Source organism: Salvelinus namaycush, chromosome 16, assembly GCF_016432855.1.
Source record: "Salvelinus namaycush isolate Seneca chromosome 16, SaNama_1.0, whole genome shotgun sequence".
NCBI lineage: Eukaryota > Metazoa > Chordata > Actinopteri > Salmoniformes > Salmonidae > Salvelinus > Salvelinus namaycush.
This window is the reverse complement of record NC_052322.1, coordinates 36462019-36483469: the sequence shown is the minus strand read 5'-3', so window position 1 is coordinate 36483469 and position 21451 is coordinate 36462019. Positions and strand designations below refer to the sequence as shown.

Sequence of the window (21451 nt, the reverse complement as noted above, 5' to 3'; positions counted from 1 at the left end):
CCCTAAACCAACTTCTTCTCTCATCATTGAGCATTGTTGAGCCTCCTCCTCCTCCTCTTCCCTAAACCAACTTCTTCTCTCATCGAGCATTGTTGAGCCTCCTCCTCTTCCCTAAACCAACTTCTTCTCTCATCATCGAGCATTGTTGAGCCTCCTCCTCCTCTCTTTCCTCTCTACATACCACCTTACTCTGATAACCTTCTGCAACTCCTGAGCTCTAACTTCTTTTTTCCTCTCCCTCATCCTCTAAACACATACAGCTTGGACATTCCCCATCTAGAATGACTTCCTCTTTTCTCCCTCCTTTCTACCCTCCCTTCCTCCTTCCCTCCTACTCCTCCTCTGATCCTATAAAGGTGTTGTTTGTTGTGGGTTATGAGGCATTATGGCTCCTAATCACCAGAAAGTTCACTGCATCCTCCTCCTCCTCCTCTTCCGACAGCCAACTAGACAGCCAGCCAGTCAACCAACCAGACAGCCAGCCAGCCAGCGAAACAGACAGACAGACAGCCAGCCAACCAGCCAGACAAACAGCCAGCGAAACATCCAGACAGCCAGCCAGACAGCAAGCCAACCAGCCAGCCAGAAAGCCACTGCTCCCTCCATTCCCACAAAAACATCAGTCTGCTGCTCACAGCTTCACATAGACAGTCCAACCCTACATAATGTTAACCCAAGCCCACAGTATCTCAGTACCTCATCAACAGGAAATTGACCAATGAACTGACCTGGGTCTAGTGCAATGACCCCCTGCCATCTACGCTAAGGGAGATCGTCTCTGGTGTCTCTCCTCGTCTGCCCCGTAGCCATGCCGTAGCAATGACCCCCTGCCATCTACGCTAAGGGAGATCGTCTCTGGTGTCTCTCCTCGTCTGCCCCGTAGCCATGCCGTAGCAATGACCCCCTGGCATCTACGCTAAGGGAGATCGTCTCTGGTGTCTCTCCTCGTCTGCCCCGTAGCCATGCCCTTCCTCTCTCCCTTCTTGCTCCCTCTATCCCTGTGGATGTCCTAGCAGCCAGGAGACAGGCTGTATCTGTGTGTGTATCAGTCTTGTACAGGCCAGTAATGATGCTGACATTTAAGTCAATACAGCAGCGTTATTTCAGCCCAGGCACCCAAGGTCAACTCATTAGAGTTCATAATTGATGCTGCCTGCATAAGCCCACCCTCAGCTAATAGGGATCTAGGGAAGGAGGCATAAGCCCACCCTCAGCTAATAGGGATCTAGGGAAGGAGGCAGAAGCCCACCCTCAGCTAATAGGGATCTAGGGAAGGAGGCAGAAGCCCACCCTCAGCTAATAGGGATCTAGGGAAGGAGGCATAAGCCCACCCTCAGCTAATAGGGATCAAGGGAAGGAGGCAGAAGCCCACCCTCAGCTAATAGGGATCTAGGGAAGGAGGCAGAAGCCCACCCTCAGCTAATAGGGATCTAGGGAAGGAGGCAGAAGCCCACCCTCAGCTAATAGGGATCTAGGGAAGGAGGCATAAGCCCACCCTCAGCTAATAGGGATCAAGGGAAGGAGGCAGAGGCCCACCCTCAGCTAATAGGGATCAAGGGAAGGAGGCAGAAGCCCACCCTCAGCTAATAGGGATCTAGGGAAGGAGGCATAAGCCCACCCTCAGCTAATAGGGATCAAGGGAAGGAGGCAGAAGCCCACTCTCAGCTAATAGGGATCTAGGGAAGGAGGCAGAAGCCCACCCTCAGCTAATAGGGATCTAGGGAAGGAGGCATAAGCCCACCCTCAGCTAATAGGGATCTAGGGAAGGAGGCAGAAGCCCACCCTCAGCTAATAGGGATCTAGGGAAGGAGACATAAGCCCACCCTCAGCTAATAGGGATCTAGGGAAGGAGGCAGAAGCCCACCCTCAGCTAATAGGGATCTAGGGAAGGAGGCAGAAGCCCACCCTCAGCTAATAGGGATCTAGGGAAGGAGGCAGAAGCCCACCCTCAGCTAATAGGGATCTAGGGAAGGAGGCATAAGCCCACCCTCAGCTAATAGGGATCTAGGGAAGGAGGCATAAGCCCACCCTCAGCTAATAGGGATCTAGGGAAGGAGGCAGAAGCCAACCCTCAGCTAATAGGGATCTAGGGAAGGAGGCAGAAGCCCACCCTCAGCTAATAGGGATCTAGGGAAGGAGGCATAAGCCCACCCTCAGATAATAGGGATCTAGGGAAGGAGGCAGAAGCCCACCCTCAGCTAATAGGGATCTAGGGAAGGAGGCAGAAGCCCACCCTCAGCTAATAGGGATCTAGGGAAGGAGGCAGAAGCCCACCCTCAGCTAATAGGGATCTAGGGAAGGAGGCATAAGCCCACCCTCAGCTAATAGGGATCTAGGGAAGGAGGCATAAGCCCACCCTCAGCTAATAGGGATCTAGGGAAGGAGACAGAAGCCCACCCTCAGCTAATAGGGATCTAGGGAAGGAGGCATAAGCCCACCCTCAGCTAATAGGGATCTAGGGAAGGAGGCAGAGGCCCACCCTCAGCTAATAGGGATCTAGGGAAGGAGGCAGAGGCCCACCCTCAGCTAATAGGGATCTCGGGAAGGAGGCAGAGGCCCACCCTCAGCTAATAGGGATCTAGGGAAGGAGGCAGAGGCCCACCCTCAGCTAATAGGGATCTAGGGAAGGAGGCAGAAGCCCACCCTCAGCTAATAGGGATCTAGGGAAGGAGGCAGAAGCCCACCCTCAGCTAATAGGGATCTAGGGAAGGAGGCATAAGCCCACCCTCAGCTAATAGGGATCTAGGGAAGGAGGCATAAGCCCACCCTCAGCTAATAGGGATCTAGGGAAGGAGACAGAAGCCCACCCTCAGCTAATAGGGATCTAGGGAAGGAGGCATAAGCCCACCCTCAGCTAATAGGGATCTAGGGAAGGAGGCAGAGGCCCACCCTCAGCTAATAGGGATCTAGGGAAGGAGGCAGAGGCCCACCCTCAGCTAATAGGGATCTAGGGAAGGAGGCAGAGGCCCACCCTCAGCTAATAGGGATCTCGGGAAGGAGGCAGAGGCCCACCCTCAGCTAATAGGGATCTAGGGAAGGAGGCAGAGGCCCACCCTCAGCTAATAGGGATCTAGGGAAGGAGGCAGAGGCCCACCCTCAGCTAATAGGGATCTAGGGAAGGAGGCAGAGGCCCACCCTCAGCTAATAGGGATCTAGGGAAGGAGGCAGAGGCCCACCCTCAGCTAATAGGGATCTAGGGAAGGAGGCAGAGGCCCACCCTCAGCTAATAGGGATCTCGGGAAGGAGGAAGGGTTAGCAATTTCACAAATGATGAGGGCTGAAGCCAAATTAGCGCATGGTTAGAAACTGTATGGATAATGATGGTTGCTATTAACAGTTTGTCTCTTTCTCTAGCCTTGCAAAACTCTGACTGTAACCTTTTATAATTATTTGAATTATTATTTTAGCACAGTAAGGTTAGAACGCTGTTGAGTAAGGTTTGAGTGTAACCCTTTAAGGAATACATGCACCTATTCATTTTTTTACAGACCTATTATGTTAAATCTCCATTGGTAATTGATGTGATAAAGATGATCTGGATTGTAGTGACACAGGAAGGTTCATCATAGACATTAATGATGTGTGAATACAGCACAGGGGGCTGCTGAGGGGAGAACGGCTCACAATAATGGCTGGAACGGAGCATATGGAATGGCATCAAACACATGGAAACCATTCCACTCCAGCCATTACCACGAACCCGTTCTCCCCAATTAAGGTGCCACCAACCTCCTGTGGAATACAGACTTCTGCTTTAACAGCTCTGCTGCTGCCTTGACTAGCTTCAGACTCCATTTCACATATTCCTCTATTCAAAATCAGTGGCTGTTCTCTCTGCTCTGTACCTCTCTTTCTCCATCTCCTCATCTTGCTCTCCCTTCACCCCACCTCTCTCTGTTCTCTCTGCTCTGTACCTCTCTTTCCCCATCTCCTCGTCTTGCTCTCCCTTCACCCCATCTCTCTCTGTTCTCTCTGCTCTGTACCTCTCTTTCCCCATCTCCTCGTCTTGCTCTCCCTTCACCCCATCTCTCTCTGTTCTCTCTGCTCTGTACCTCTCTTTCCCCATCTCCTCGTCTTGCTCTCCCTTCACCCCACCTCTCTCTGTTCCTCTCTCTGTTCCTCTCTTTCCCCATCTCACCGTCTTGCTCTCCCTTCACCCCACCTCTCTCTGTTCCTCTCTCTGTTCCTCTCTTTCCCCATCTCGCCGTCTTGCTCTCCCTTCACCCCACCTCTCTCTGTTCCTCTCTCTGTATCCTCCCAAGCTAATTGGAACAGAAGACACTTTGATCAGAGCTAGACGGCGTCTTTGGCTGAGCCCTCTCACTACTAACACACCCAACTATCATCTAAGCAACACAGACACAGTGCCAGAGACAAAGACCAGGCTTAAAGAGAGGGTGAGAGAGGGAGAGAAAGGGAGAGGGAGGAAGGGAGAGAGACAGAGAGAGATGGAGAGAGAGGGAGAGAGAGAGGGCGAGAGATGGAGAGAGAGAGAGGGCGAGAGATGGAGAGAGAGAGGGAGAGAGATGGAGAGAGAGGGAGAGAGAGGGAGGGAGAGAGAGGGAGGGAGAGAGGGAGGGAGAGAGGGAGAGAGAGGGAGGGAGAGGGAGGGAGAGAGAGAGAGAGCGGGAGAGAGAGAGGGAGGGAGAGAGAGAGAGGGAGAGAGGGAGGGAGAGAGAGGGAGAGATACGGAGAGAGACGGAGAGAGTGGGGGAGAGAGAGAGAGAGAGAGAGAGGGAGGGAGAGAGAGGGGAAGAGAGAGAGGGGAGAGAGATACAAAGTGAGAGAGAGGGGGAGAGAGAGGGCGAGAGATACAAAGTGAGAGAGGGGAGAGAGAGAGGGGAGAGGGCGAGAGAGATACAAAGTGAGAGAGAAGGGGAGAGGGGAGAGAGAGAGGGGGAGAGAGAGAGAGAGGGGGAGAGATACAAAGTGGGAGAGAAGGGGAGAGGGGAGAGAGGGGGAGAGAGAGGGGGAGAGATACAAAGTGAGAGAGCATAAGTAAAAGATAGTGAGAGAAAAAGAGTGAAAGAATAGAGACAGTGATAAATAAGTTAAATAAATAGAAAAGACAAGAGAGAAATAGTGAGAACAGAGAGAGAGCGAGAGAGAGAAAAGCAGGAGAGTCACAGAGTGAGCTGACAGAACACAGGGAGATTAGCAGCATCTCAGCAGAGTCACTCTTCATCCATAATCAGGACAGATAAGAGTCCCTGACCTAACACCATCCTCCTATCTTCTCCTCTGTCTCCTCCTCCCATCCTGGACATGCTCTCCACCTTGCCATCCATTCCCTCTCTCACTTATCTGATCACCCACTAATTTTTCTTCTCTACATAACATCCACAACCTCCTTTATTCAACCTTTTAACCCACTTACCCCCTAACACACTCAACATCTCAGCTATTCATGCTGTTTGCCAGTGGAAGTGTCTTTATCTGTGAACCAATCCCTCCCCTCTCTCATTCCCTCCTTCCCCTTCACATATCCTCCTCCCTGGGTTGAGCATGTACCCCACTGCACCAGCATGCTGACCAGACACCCCCCGTCCTTCCTCCTCTCCCTCCCTCCTGACCCTAATCAGTGGACTACGTACCTCTCTGCACCAGCATGCTGACCTCGCTGCCTCTGGGACACTTGCTGAGCAGGTCCACCACCTGGTTGTGAGTCATGTTCTGGACGTTCCTCTTGTTCACCTCCATCAGAATGTCTGACTCCTTCAGGCCCCTGCAGCGGGGGTAGTCCACAATCTGCTTCACCCTCTGACCCCCACCCGTCAAGCTATCAGCAATTGTGAACCCAAAGCCCTTATCGCCCTTCTCCATGTGCACCGTGATCAGCTCGGGCTGCCCGGCGATGGAGGACGCCAGGGTGACCACGTCGCTGGAGGAGTAGCCGTGTGAGCCGTTGGACGCCACCTCCGCCGAGGGGCTGAGGGCCCGCGGCTCCCTCATCCCGTTAACGGGGCCTCCGGTCTGGCTGCCGTGGCTGGACGGGGAGTCGTAGCTCTGTTGGCCGTTGACGATGATGGGCTCCTTGTCCAGGATGGCCACGGAGGTCACCAGGCTGGTGTTGGGGTCATCGGGGTCAAAGGGCAGGGGGTAGCCGCGGCACAGGGCCAGGTCCACCATGGAGCCGATCGGGATGGACTGGAAGATCTTCACCACCTGGGCGTGAGTGTAACCAAGCACGATGATGTCATTCACACTCACTATGACATCACCTAGAGGAGAGAGACAGGGAGACGGACAGGACAGTTAGTAATACAGTCACTATCACATCACATTAGTAACACAGTTAGTAATACAGTCACTATCACATCACATTAGTAACACAGTTAGTAATACAGTCACTATCACATCACATTAGTAACACAGTTAGTAATACAGTCACTATCACATCACATTAGTAACACAGTTAGTAATACAGTCACTATCACATCACATTAGTAACACAGTTAGTAATACAGTCACTATCACATCACATTAGTAACACAGTTAGTAGAACATTAAGTAACACAGTGAATGTACTATGTGGGGTGCAAGTATATTACCATATGTCTCCAATATGTTCAGTACTTAGTTTACACAATCACTTCAACCTCCTTAGGAATGGGGGAAATGCTTTCTGTATAAATGGTGCGAAACAGTGCCCTCTGTGGGCTAAGACAGTGTACTGCACCTGTCTCCATCTTCCCATCCACAGCAGCAGGACCGTCCAGGACAAGACTCTTGATCTGGAGAAATTCATCCGGCTCGTCACCCCCGACGACGGTAAAGCCGAACCCACGGCGGCTCTTCTTCAGTTTGGTGTTGATGAAGGTTCCGTTCAGTTCTGCTGGGTTCCGTGTGAAGAACGGCTTCCCTCCTACAGAACACAGGGAAAATAACATTATTTGTCTATCCGTGTCAGTTACATTAGCTGCCTGTCTGTCTTTTCACTTGTCTACCTATCTATCTATGTCTGTCTGTCTGTCTGTCATTTCACTATCTACCTATTTATGTCTGTCTGTCTGCCATTTCACTTGTCTAACCAATCTATGTCTGTCTGTCTGTCTGTCTGTCTGTCTGTCTGTCTGTCTGTCTGTCTGTCTGTCTGTCTGTCATTTCACGTATCTACCTATTTATTTATTTATTTATGTCTGTCTGTCTGTCTGTCTGTCTGTCTGTCTGTCTGTCTGTCTGTCTGTCTGTCTGTCTGTCTGTCTGTCTGTCTGTCTGTCTGTCTGTCTGTCTGTCTGTCTGTCTGTCTGTCTGTCTGTCTGTCTGTCTTTTCACTTGTCTACCTATGTCTGTCTGTCTGTCTGTCTGTCTTTTCACTTATCTACCTACCTATTTATGTCTGTCTGTCTGTCATTTCACTTATCTACCTATTTATGTCTGTCTGTCTGTCATTTCACTTGTCTACCAATCTATGTCTGTCTGTCTGTCTGTCTGTCTGTCTGTCTGTCTGTCTGTCTGTCTGTCTGTCTGTCTGTCTGTCTGTCTGTCTGTCTGTCTGTCTGTCTGTCTTTTCACTTGTCTACCTACCTATCTATGTCTGTCTGTCTGTCTGTCTGTCTGTCTGTCTGTCTGTCTGTCTGTCTGTCTGTCTGTCTGTCTGTCTGTCTGTCTGTCTGTCTGTCTGTCTGTCTGTCTGTCTGTCTGTCAACCCAAGCATCCATATAATATAATGAATTGCTCAGCGTTTGTTATATCAGTGAATGACAGGAGAGAATGCTTAACATCCATGGTGTGTTGGTCATAGCTAGTTAACATACACAGAACATTCACTATGGTACATGTGGGCTGATAGACAGGTTAATAACCTTATATGGTAATTGTTTCCTCAAGAGGTTGAGCCCTTGAAACCTTTGATCCCAAGGGTCCTCTGTCTGTGTCTATTTCTGGTCATGCTTGTGTCACTGAAACTGTACATTGTGGGTGTATTTGATCGCGAGTTAAATGTCTGTGGTGCACAAGACCCTGGTATTGAAAGTGTGTGTGTGTGTTGTCTAGAATGTGTAACCCCACTCACGTTTGGTCCCTCCCGGGGGAGGGGGCATTGGGGGCGGGACCTGGGGGTCACGGTATGTCTCCAGGTGGTTACTGGCATAGACGGCCAGGGGAGCACCAGCTGAGGAGTGTTCCTCTATCCACTCTGTACAGCGAGAGACACAGAGGGACTGTGAAATCACAGTCACAAACACACGGATGCACGCAAGCACACACACAAATACACGCACACACATACACTGACACACAAACGTACACAATCAATAAAATACAAACATAAGCATCACATTCATTCATTTGTTGACTCAAACTTGCTCTACACCAGAGGTGCCAGACATACTGGCTGGTCCGGGGGGACAAACGCTATACACTTTAAAATGACTAAAACCTAACACAGTAAATTACGCAATAAGAGATACATTTATTGAAAAGATGTTTTAACATTGCATCTGATTATTACATTTCATCATTACATTGTGTCTCAGTGGTTCTAACACGTAGCAAGCATGCTAGCAGCAGCAGTTTGCACATGGACATGGCTTCCACAGCTCTAAGCCTCCGAAGACAAATAAGTGAATGCTACAGTGGCTCATGTGTTGAAAGGAATATAAAAATGATGCTTTAATGATCTTTAATCAAACGAATAAGAACCCAGACGCCAGCAGGACAGGGGTTGGGGTCAATTCCATTTCAAATCCAGGAGAATTCATCGAAACTCTAATTCTGAGGAACTAACTTTTCATTCTTAAACCTGTCTGACTTCAAATAGAATGAACCCCAACCGTGCAGGACAAGACATGAGACAAGACGTGACAGACATGAAGAAAGAAAGAAATGGTGCCGTGCCAGGGCAGGAAACGAACCTCGAATGTACCGCTCACCTTCAGGAGGCTGCGGCTGCTGCTGCTCCAGCTGCATCCTGCGTTTAGCCTCCACTATGGGGTTCTCATACTGGGTCTTCCTGTTGATGTGACTGATGATGAGAGAGAGAGAGAGAGAGAGAGAGGAGAGGGAGAGGATGAGTGTGGGATATTGATTGTCACCATGATAAATGACAGTACACAGTGTTTGACATCCTCTGGCTCACAGCCTCGTTAATCCCACCAGCTCTGTGACAACCACATAGGTCTACACAAACTACACACTGGCTACACAAAATGGAGTCCGGTTTCAGATAAATCTACTTAGCTTCAAACCAATTATAGCACACTGAATGTAGAAAAGGTCTGACAGAGAGACAGAGATAATGCTAGTTCAGCTGAAATGTCACAGTTTACAGTAAACTACATGAAAATGCTGATGTATTTCCGTCGTATTAATTATTGTGGGGTTAATGAGAGGCATGTGAAAAGAGATGAACCGTGAGGTGTTCCAACTTACTCTACGTAGTAAACCCCATACACTGGGTCATCTATCTTCTCCCATCCAGCAGGCAGCTCTGAAACAGAGAAGGAACAGCAATGTTAGATCACTGTAATGACACATTCATTAAGGCAGTGTTCTCCTTCAGGAAGTACTTCAGAGGATGACGCTGTGCTGTATTCAAGGTCTCTCAGGTGTGTAAACCAACTCTGAAGTGAATCTATGTTTACCTGTCATGACTCAGTACAGTCAGTGGGCCACGGTGCAGATATCTAATATGGAGTCAAACTACTCCCTCTACCTCACTGAGCTAGGCACACACAGGCTACACACACACACACACAGGCTACACACACACACACAGGCTACACACACACACACACACACACACACACACACACACACACACACACACACACACACACACACACACACACACACACACACACACACACACACACACACACACACACAGGCTACACACACACAGGCTACACAGACAAAGAATACACACACACACAGGCTACACACACACACAGGCTACACACACACACACACAGGCTACACACACACACACACACACAGGCTACACACACACAGGCTACACACACAAAGGCTACACACACACACAGGCTACACACACACAGGCTACACACACACACACACACACAGGCTACACACACACACAGCCAGGCTACACACACACACACACACACACAAAGGCTACACACACACAGGCCACACACACACACAGGCTACACACACACACATGCTACACACACACACAGGCTACACACACACACAGACAGGCTACACACACACACAGACAGGCTACACACACAGTCAGCTGTCAGGGGAGATTCTGAACTAAATGAGACTACAGAGCTTGACCACTCCCTCCTACTAGATTTACTATTCATCCACTCAGACCCAGCCCGCTCATATCTGTCTCTGTCTTCAGAACAGAACCAGGTTGTTTTCTACATTATCAACAGCTACAAACAGTTGATAGATGGACACAATTGCATGCCTCACACAAGTGAACTTAGCCAGCAGACCAGTACTGTATATAGGCCAGTCCAGAACCATATATTAAGAGAGTTGGACCAGGTTTTAAAACAGCCGCCATGTTAGTGCATTTTTTCTCCAAATGTTGGTGATGTAAGAATACAAGAGAGCTAGAGTCATCTCCAGACGTATGATGTAATCAAAGTGACGTATGACGTAAAGGTAACGTAAGGGTAATGGCGGACTGAAGGGATTTATGTAGAGCACCTCAAGATAAAACATAATATTCGAAATATCTGCTAAATTAGACTAAAATATTAGCACTACTTAATCTGGTGAGTGATAACCTTCAATCTGGACAATAACACAAAACAAATCCTAAAACTAGAGACATTTATCGACAAATATTACGAAAACAGGCAACAACCAAACATGACGGAGAGTAAGACAGGGGAACCGATTACAAAACGAAAACGTGACTCTTCTACAGACACTGATGACTTAATATTCTCACCACCGGGAATGGTAAAGGTCGAAACCGATCTGTTAAAATCAATAAATGACAAACTGGGTATACTTGAATTAGTTAGTAAGGATATAAAAGAGTTGAAGGCAAGCCTAGAGATGAGTGATGAAAAAGCTGCGACATTGGAGAAGCAAACACACGCGCTAAAAGGGACAGTCAATAAGATTGAAACCGAAATGAATGGAATTAAAAAGGAGAACACCGTTCTGAAGGAAACCTTACTAGACATACAAACTAGATCCATGAGAGAGAATTTGGTACTTACAGGTATCCAAGAAAAAGAAGGAGAAGTTCCTGAATCTATAGTTAGAGAGTTCCTCCTTACAGCGCTTCAGATTCCACGCGAAGTTATCGACAAAATCCAACTTGAACGCGTTCACCGCTTCGGACAGAGAGGGCAGAGGTACGAACGCCCAATCGTTGCCAAATTTGCTTCATTTAAAGATAAAATAATGGTTAAAAGCCTGGGTAAAAGACTTGCTGGGACCAAAATTGGCATGAATGATCAGTTTCCGAAGGAAATTGCAGAACGGCGCAAAGTTCTGTATCCAATTTTCAAAGAAAATAGATTAAAAGCGAAACGAGTAGCTCTCGTCGTTGATAAACTATATATTGATAACCAGTTGTTCAGAGACACAAAGACTACTCCATGGTTATTTTAAAAATGACAAAGTTCTCATAGACGAGGGAAATAAACACAATTCAAGCCCGGTTACTGATTGTAACAATACAATAAAAAATATAGCTTTTCTATAAATCTTCACATATAACTAATTGAACACACAAGCACTAATTCAACATAGTGAAGATAAAAACTAAGTAAACAGAAGGCACAGTATGTGTGGATGGTATGGTTTGTGTTTATTTTTTATTTTATTTGTTATGTTTGGAAAGTTGAGTGAGTGAGTAATGAAATGGTTGCATATCCCAGAGCCAATGTATTGCTGTGAGCCGGGTATGAGAGGGCTTTCAATGTTGTTCAGATGATGGATATACCTTTATAATGAATTATACGTCTTATTTATTTATTGTCCTATCATGGAGAACTACATTTTTTATTTATTTTTTTATAAATTATATCTAATTATTTATTATCCTATTTTAATGGTACGGTCCATGGCACTATACCCTAGACACCCACCTGAATGACCCAGATACTAAGGAGAAGTCCCTAACTGTTTTATGTGCCCGCTGTAAGCGGTCTGTATACAGCTAAAATGAGGTCAGAGACCAAGAGCAGCACTGCCCCCTCAAGATTCTGAGCCTGCTTGGCAGGGTTGGTCCTGCAAAGCCAAAGCCCCATAAAGGGAGAGCATAATATACAAGGAAATTCTCAAAGCTGCTAATGAGAACCTTGACGACCTTGTACCTAGCCGGTGGGGATTCCGGTGGGGTGCCCCCACCCAGGCAGTGGCAGTGCTGGCAACACTAGCTGCAGTAACCCATGGGGAGGGGGTCACACTCGGACATTCAGAGAGGGGGTATATTATTGTGGCCCTGGCGGCACAAAATCAAAGTCGGACTGCATGGAGATGCGTGGGGACATGGTCATGACGGGTGGCCGTATTGTGGGTGTTTCAGGAATAAGGTGTACATTTGACCTCCATTATCTAGGATATGACAATGGTAAATAAATCTCTCAATTTTTGCTAATTTTTTGTGCGGTCTTGCAGGCCTTCTCATGCAGCTGCAACTGCAAGTGCATTTGTAACTCATGACCCATCTTGAGTTGGGCTCTGGGATGGTGCAATTGTTGAGAAAGTGAGCTTATGGTTGTGTGGGGGTAAGGGCTGAGTGTGTGTGGGTGTATGTGTGTATCCCACAACTGTTGCGAAGGAAGAAGTAAAAGATGTTAGGGACAATAGAGGATGATCCACAGATATATATAATACAAATCGAGGTGAGGGCAATGGAAATGCATATGGTAATTGATCTTCTTCAATTCGGTAAATGGCACTGTATGCTCTTTTCAAAGAATGGATCCCAGTCGGTTCAGGGCTATGGGATACAGGGGGTCGAGGGTGGTCTACCGGGCATTGGGATGACAAGCCATCTCGAGATGAGGCCTTTTAGCGGGTGGAATAGTAGGGACCAATTGGAGGTTTACTTAGTAGAAATGCAAATATCATGGTACAACTATATAGACACTCAATCATTATGTTACTTTTTAATAGTACGTTTACAAAAATATATTCTGATTAAAAGAATGAAAGGTGTGTCTCATTATGGTAAGTGGTGAAATAAGTATAGCCAGTTACAATTGTAATGGCTTAGCAGATAATAAGAAAAGACGATCAGTATTTACCTGGCTAAAAGAGAAGGATTATAATATCTATTGTTTACAGGAAACCCATTCAACAGTTTTAGATGAAGTTTTGTGGAAAAAGAACTGGGGGGGCAAAATATATTTCTCCCATGGGCAAAGAAATTCAAAAGGGGTGATGGTTTTAATTAACAATAATTTTGATCCAAATGTGCAAATTGTCCAAACAGATCCTCAAGGTAGATGGATTATTTTAAATATGTTATTGGACAATAAACAAATATGGCTTGTTAACCTATACGGTCCGAATAATGATGATCCAAGCTTCTTTGAAAATATATATAAGAATTTATCAACTCTACAAGCAACACTAGACTCTATTATTATAGTGGGAGATTTTAATACGGTCTTAAATACCTCTATAGACCGGAAAGGAATTCACACTACAAACTATCACCCTCAGGCACTTAAGGAAATCATGAATGTCATGGATATATTGGAATTAGTGGATATATGGAGACTTAAATACCCTGATTTAGTGAGATATACATGGCGGAGGCTGAATCAAGCTAGTCGTCTTGACTACTTTCTTATACCATTCTCTCTGGCACCAAAAGTTAAAAAAGTGTTGATAGGGGACAGAATGCGGTCGGATCATCACATAATTGGCATATATATTTCTCTTACAGAATTTCCACGTGGGCGAGGATATTGGAAATTTAATCAAAGTCTACTAGATGATAAATTGTTTAGAACTAGGACAGAAGATTTTATAACTGACTTTTTCAGACATAACATAGGTACAGCAGATCCCCTTATTGTATGGGACACTTTTAAGTGTGCCTTTAGAGGCCATGCAATTCAGTACTCATCTATAAAACAAAGGGAATTTAGATCAAAAGAGTCCATATTAACAAAGGAAATTGAAGGACTAACAGTACAGTTAGATAGCAATAAAAACGGTACCATAGAGGCACAGAATAAGTTAGAGGAAAAACAAAAAGAAATGGAGGAACTTATTCAAGAAAGATCCAGTGTAATATATTATAAAAATAAAGCGAACTGGATGGAATATGGGGAAAAATGCACCAAATTCTTTTTCAATCTTCAATATAGAAATGCTACCAAAAAAAATGTATTAAAACTTGTTACAAATGATGGAGTCACGCATGATTCACCAAATGATATTTTGAAAGAGGAAGTAAAGTACTTTAAGAATATGTTTTCGTTTCAGGCTCCTCCATCTCCACTAACTGAAACTAATTGTATGGATTTTTTTCCTATTAATAATGTAAAATTAACATCTGTACAGAAAGACTCATGTGAAGGCCAAATTACAGAGGAGGAACTGCTTGATGCAATTGGGGCCTTTAAGGATGGGAAAACTCCAGGGCTGGATGGCATACCAGTGGAAGTATACAAAACTTTTTTTGATATACTCAAAGGACCATTATTAGCTTGTTTTAACCACTCCTATATAAATGGTAGATTATCAGACACGCAACAAGAAGGTCTGATATCGTTATTACTGAAACAGGACCCAAGTGGTATATATAAAGATCCAGTCCAATTAAAAAATTGGAGACCTCTTACACTTCAGTGTTGTGATGCAAAAATCCTAGCAAAATGCTTGGCGCATAGAATAAAAAAAGTTTTGTCAGATATTATTCATCCTAATCAGACAGGTTTTTTACATGGACGATACATTGGAGATAATATAAGGCAAGTACTGGAAACAATAGAACACTATGAAATATCGGGGACACCAGGTCTGGTTTTCATAGCTGATTTTGAAAAGGCTTTTGATAAAGTACGACTGGAGTTTATATATAAATGCCTAGAATATTTCAATTTTGGGGAATCTCTTATAAAATGGGTTAAAATTATGTATAGTAACCCTAGGTGTAAAATAGTAAATAATGGCTACATCTCAGAAAGTTTTAAACTATCTAGAGGAGTAAAACAAGGTTGTCCACTATCGGCATATCTATTTATTATTGCCATCGAAATGTTAGCTGTTAAAATTAGATCAAACATTAATATTAATGGATTAGAAATCCGTGGCTTAAAAACTAAGGTGTCATTGTACGCTGATGATTCATGTTTTCTTTTAAAACCACAACTAGAGTCTCTCCACGGCCTCATAGAGGATCTAGATACCTTTGCTATCCTCTCTGGATTAAAACCAAATTATGATAAATGTACCATATTACGTATTGGATCACTAAAAAATACACATTTTATATTGCCATGTAGTTTACCAATTAAATGGTCTGACGGAGATGTGGACATACTCGGTATAAAAATCCCAAAAGAAAGAAATGATCTCACTCCAATAAATTTTTATAGAAAGTTAGCAAAAATAGATAAGATCTTGCTACCATGGAAAGGAAAATACTTGTCTATTTGTGGAAAAATCACCCTGATTAACTCTTTAGTCATATCACAGTTTACCTATCTGCTTATGGTTTTGCCTACACCTAGTGACCTGCTTTTTAAAAATATGAACAAAAAATATTCCATTTTATTTGGAACGGCAAGCCAGATAAAATTAAAAGGGCCTATTTATATAACGAATATGAATTCGGAGGGCAGAAATTATTAAATATTAAAGCATTAGACCTCTCACTAAAGGCATCAGTCATACAAAAGTTATACTTAAATCCAAACTGGTTCTCTAGTAAATTGGTACGAATGTCTCATCCTATGTTCAAGAAGGGCCTTTTTCCCTTTATTCAGATTACACCTGCTCACTTTCGGTTGTTTGAAAAGGAAATAATCTCCAAAATATCCTTATTTTTTAAACAAGCCTTAGAAAGTTGGTTGCAATTTCAGTTTAATCCACCTGAAAGGACGGAACAAATAGTACAACAAATATTGTGGTTAAATTCAAATATAGTAATTGATAAAAAAACTGTATTTATCGAAGAAATGTTTAAAAAAGGTATAATTTTTGTGAATGATATCATAAATAGGACTGGTGGAGTTATGTCACACATGCAGCTAACACAGACATATGGAAATGTCTGCTCTACCCAAAATTACAACCAATTAATTGCAGCATTACCACAAAAATGGAAGAGGCAAGTAGAAGGGGAAAAAAGTAAGGAACTTGTATGTCGGCCCTGTATTAAAGAACATAAATGGTTAAAGAAAAGTGTGATAAATAAAAACATATACCAATTTCATTTAAGGACCAAAAAACTGACAGCTGTGCCATATAAATTGCAAAATAGTTGGGAAGAGATTTTCGATGTACCCATTCCATGGCACATGGTTTATGAATTGATACGCAAAACAACGCCGGATTCAAAACTTCGAATTTTTCAATTTAAATTACTGTACAAAATTCTTGCAACTAATAGAATGTTATATATATGGGGTATACAATCTTCCCAGCTCTGCAGATTCTGTTGTGAGGAGGCAGAGTCATTAGATCATTTATTTTGGTATTGTCCATATGTAGCTCGTTTTTGGTCACAGGTCCAGGAATGGCTGAAGAATTGCAACATTTGCCTAGAACTAACGCTACAGATAGCAATACTGGGGGATTTGAAAAGCCATAGTCAATCAATCAATAATATAATAATTATTTTAGCAAAAATGTTTATTTTTAATTTACAATCTGTAGAAGCTATGAGAATAGGAAGGTTCAAATCTTTTGTGAAGCATCACAGCACAGTTGAAAAATATATGGCAAATAAAAATCCGAAATGGATGATGTTGGAAGATAGATGGGAAGGGTTGAGTGGAACTGAAGGGTGGGACTAATAACAAGATAAACAATGTAGGGCATACGGGATCTGTGAAATTTGTATAGGTGCGGAGCTTTTGTGAAATAGCACAGTTACAAGTGGAAATAAAATTGGATGGACAACAGAAATAGAGGAAGGACTAAGAACAAACAAGAGAGAACTATTATAAAGTAGTCTGTGTCTGTAAAATAGGTATAAGATGTATAAATTGAAGGTAAAAGCAGAAGTGTTTATTAGTTTACTCCAATTGGGGGAGCGGTGGTAGGGTTGCGGGGAATAATAATAAAGGTATATTCTTTAAAAAAGTATGTATGTCTATATAGGTATGTGTATGTATATATGTATATATGTATGCATGCGTGTATGGATATATATATTTACCCAAAAAAATATGGGGGATTGGAAATGATGCAGACAATTACATTGGAAGCAACATTCTTTCCGCAATATTAAGCTGATCCACCCCAAAAAAAAAAAAAAAAAAAAAAAAAAAAGACTCTTCCTAGAGCTGAAAAAAAAAAAAAAAAAAAAAAAAAAAAGAATACAAGAGAGCCTCCCTGTGAAATGAACCGCTGTAAACAAGCAAAACAGAGCAGCGATTTAACAGACATTTTTATTGAATAGCATTCGGGATAATGTGCATCCAAGTTGGTACTGTGTTGTGGTGTCAACAAATTGCATATCTGGTTTCAATGGACATCTTTATAGAAATAAACATTACAATATTCTCAGCACGTTCAGACAAAAATCACATTGGCCCAGCAGTCTACACGACCGTCTACACGACCGTCTACACGACAGTCTACACGACAGTCTACACGACCGCCTACACGACCGCCTACACGACCGTCTACACGACCGTCTACACGACCGTCTACACGACCGCCTACACGACAGTCTACACGACCGTCTACACGACAGTCTACACGACAGTCTACACGACCGTCTACACGACCGCCTACACGACCGCCTACACGACTGCCTACACGACCGTCTACACGACAGTCTACACGACCGTCTACACGACCGCCTACACGACCGTCTACACGACAGTCTACACGACCGTCTACACGACCGTCTACACGACCGTCTACACGACTCGGGGGAGTCATAAGACATTCACGACAATGTAGAGAGCCAACATCTTCATGTATCTGTATGATTCTACTTTACATACCTGGTCATCTACATGCAGTTTCTGGCTATGTGTTCACTGCAGATGTTACCATGTTTCAATATATATCTTTCAAATACTGCTTCCTCCAGCATGCGCACACAAGCGCGTACACGTGCACACACTCGGCTGCATCGGCACTCAAAGGGAATTGTCTGACAGAGAGCCTATTAAGCTGACACTCCCAATAAAGCGTTAGCATCTCATTCTCCTCCTCACCATATTTGATTTCATACAAAGACATTAGCGCAGTGTGTTAGCGTGGGCTGCTGCTAACACCGACAAACACTTTGGAGCAGGCTGGATTTCACAATCGATAACCACAGACTGCCTGCTTCTGATGTGCCAGACATAAAAGGAGCTCCTAGGCCCGAGACTCAAGAGCCCTGAAAGAGTTAGAGACTGCGTTCCCTTTCAGGAGCACTTCTGTTTCTGCCAAATAGTCTAGTCTGTGGAGCAGCCTTAACTACGGAGGCCAACCTGAGACGTCAAATCAAACACCTTCCCAATGTGTCTCCTGCATAAAAAGGAGATCACTCACTCAGCAGTTAGAAGCAAGCAGTACACCACGATATTAAGTAAATATATGAGCCAAATTATACAATTATCGTGACACATCCAAATAGATGAGTGACATGGTAAGAAAGAATTTAGTAGTTGTAGATCAAGATTTTGTATAAAACGCTTTTCAAATCAAATGTTATTGATTAACAGTATAGAAAGAAAAGATTGAGAGTCACCATAACCCTCACCAATACACAGCCGATAGAAATGCAATGACAGAAACAAAGTGAGAGAGTGAGAGTGAGAGAATAAAGTTGTATACCTAGCTCATTGTCTGGTTCCTCAGTATGTACCCCTTCTTCTCCAAGGTGAAGAGAGCAGGATGAAACAGAAAGGGAGGTTGATTGGTTGAAGGAATGACAAAGAAAGGAAAATAAGGAGAGACAGTAAAGTAATATTAGAGAGAAAGACAAGGAGGGAAAGAAATAGAAATCTTTAAGTAACCAAATCAGTATTTACTGAAACATAGATGCGCCGTAATCCATCAAATCAATGATGTATGGAACTAAGAGATGACACATGACAGTTATCTAAATGGCCACATGGTGGTGCCATTTGTGATATTGGTCGAAGAATTTCTTCTGAACTTTCACACAGACATCTATATCGTTACTTGTATGTTCCTGAACAAAATGAATGTAACATTGTTGCATAGATATTAATTTGAAAATGTACAATGTACACAGTGGTGTAACAAATAAATAAAAATACTAAAAACATCTTCAAAGGAACTATTACACAATTCCTTAGATGGAAAGCCAATCTCAAAAAAAACCTCTTTCCAATTTGACTAAGGTATCAAAACATCGCCATGGTAATGATAGGACCAGTGTATAGAAACAGACTTCATCATATTTAGATATGAGCTCAGTGGCACCACCTTCTGATACCATCAACATGGTGCACGATTAAGAGGTAAACAATAGATCACACACACACACTCTCTCACACACACACACACACACACACACACACACACACACACACACACAGGGCCTGGCTTACCATCATCCTCACACTCTTCCAGAGGTTTTAGAGGTTTCTCCAGACAGCGAGGGTCGATCCACGATGTGGTCTTTGTGTTGTGGCTGAGGAAACAACAAACACACAGAGCTGTTAAAGACTGGCTCTGAAGTCAAGGTGATGAGCACTAAAAGCTAACAAAAGACCGATGATCTCATCAGCAAAAAGATGTAAGGGGTTAAAGTCAATAGGCTTGTCAACAAGCAAGTAAAACCAAACAGAGATTAACGCAACACCAAACAGACTTCTCCCCTACTGAGAAACACAGAAAAGAGGGTTGGAAGGAGTCATTGTCGACCTATTGTCTAGAATAGGTAGCTGTATCCTCAACGTCACCACTACAAGCTTTCCTGTCAATCCTCTGCTAGTCCAATAATTAAAGCAGACCAACATGCAGGCGTTGAATGCACAAAGCAATTTCCTCATCCTCTCCCAGCCAGGCAGACAGGCAGGCAGACCCAGCTCTGTGTGTTGGTCTGAGGGCAGAGGGCTGTGCTTCATTGAGGTGGTCAGGTGATCTGATCTGCCTGTGATCTCTAAGGAGATCAGACTATAGAGGATTAACAGCCTGGAGAGCACTGACAGGCCTTTCTGGGGGAGGGGAGGGAGGAGGGAGAGATAGTAGTGGGATACAGAACAGAGAGGCTTGATAGTATAGAGAGTATACAGGGTATGTAGTCTATGAAGTAGACCTCTCCATTCTCAGTGTAAGCTAACGGTACTTACATAGGGTATAGGGTGAATATGTACACTATGGGTGGTTCAGACAGCCCAGTACATCATTTGGCCCGAGCTCCCTGCCATCCAGGACTTCTATACTCAGGTGGTATCAGAGAAAGGCCCAAAAAATGGCCAAAGACTCCAGCCAACCAAGCCATAGACCGTTCACTCTGCTACTGTCTGGCAAACAATACCGGAGCATCGGCTCTCGGACCAACAGGCGCCGAGACCTCTGCTACCCTCAAGCCATAAGACTGATAAATAGCCCGACTGCTAAGTAGTAGTAATGGTACCCAAACTATCTGCACTGAATCTATCTTGCACACACCATATACACACTCACTAGACTTTATATACACACACCATATACACACTCACTAGACTTTATATACACACACCATATACACACTCACTAGACTTTATATACACACACCATATACACACTCACTAGACTTTATATACACACCATATACACACTCACTAGACTTTATATACACACACCATATACACACTCACTAGACTTTATATACACACACCATATACACACTCACTAGACTTTATATACACACACCATATACACACTCACTAGACTTTATATTTTGGGTGGCAGCGCAGCCTAGTGGTTATAGCGTTGGACTAGTAACCGAAAGGTTGCGAAATTGAATCCCCGAGCTGACAAGGTACAAATCTGTCGTTCTGCCCCTGAACAAGACAGTTAACCCACTGTTCCATCATTGAAAATAAGAATTTGTTCATAACTGACTTGCCTAGTTAAATAAAGGTTAAAAAAATATATATATCTATATATACACACACCATATACACACTCACTACACTTTATATACACACACCATATACACACTCACTACACTTTATATACACACACCATATACACACTCACTAGACTTTATATACACACACCATATACACACTCACTACACTTTATATACACACACCATATACACACTCACTAGACTTTATATACACACACCATATACACACTCACTAGACTTTATATACACACACCATATACACACTCACTACACTTTATATACACACACCAT

At 43.9% G+C, this 21451-nt stretch overlaps 1 protein-coding gene across 6 annotated transcripts in view; it reads right to left on the bottom strand.

The window, feature by feature from the left end:
* Positions 1 to 21451, bottom strand: part of LOC120061350 (membrane-associated guanylate kinase, WW and PDZ domain-containing protein 1-like) — a 228511-nt gene that overhangs the window by 39453 nt on the left and 167607 nt on the right. For 4 of the 6 annotated variants that reach the window (XM_039011100.1, XM_039011103.1, XM_039011101.1 and 1 more), the window contains exons 6-11: positions 19650 to 19732; positions 9373 to 9430; positions 8856 to 8965; positions 8015 to 8137; positions 6680 to 6865; positions 5595 to 6221 (exon numbers count right to left, since the gene is read on the bottom strand). In XM_039011100.1, coding sequence (XP_038867028.1) covers positions 5595 to 6221; positions 6680 to 6865; positions 8015 to 8137; positions 8856 to 8965; positions 9373 to 9430; positions 19650 to 19732 — 1187 coding nt within the window. The remainder of the gene's footprint in view (positions 1 to 5594; positions 6222 to 6679; positions 6866 to 8014; positions 8138 to 8855; positions 8966 to 9372; positions 9431 to 19649; positions 19733 to 21451) is intronic. The other 2 variants (XM_039011102.1, XM_039011106.1) reach the window with 1 other exon arrangement.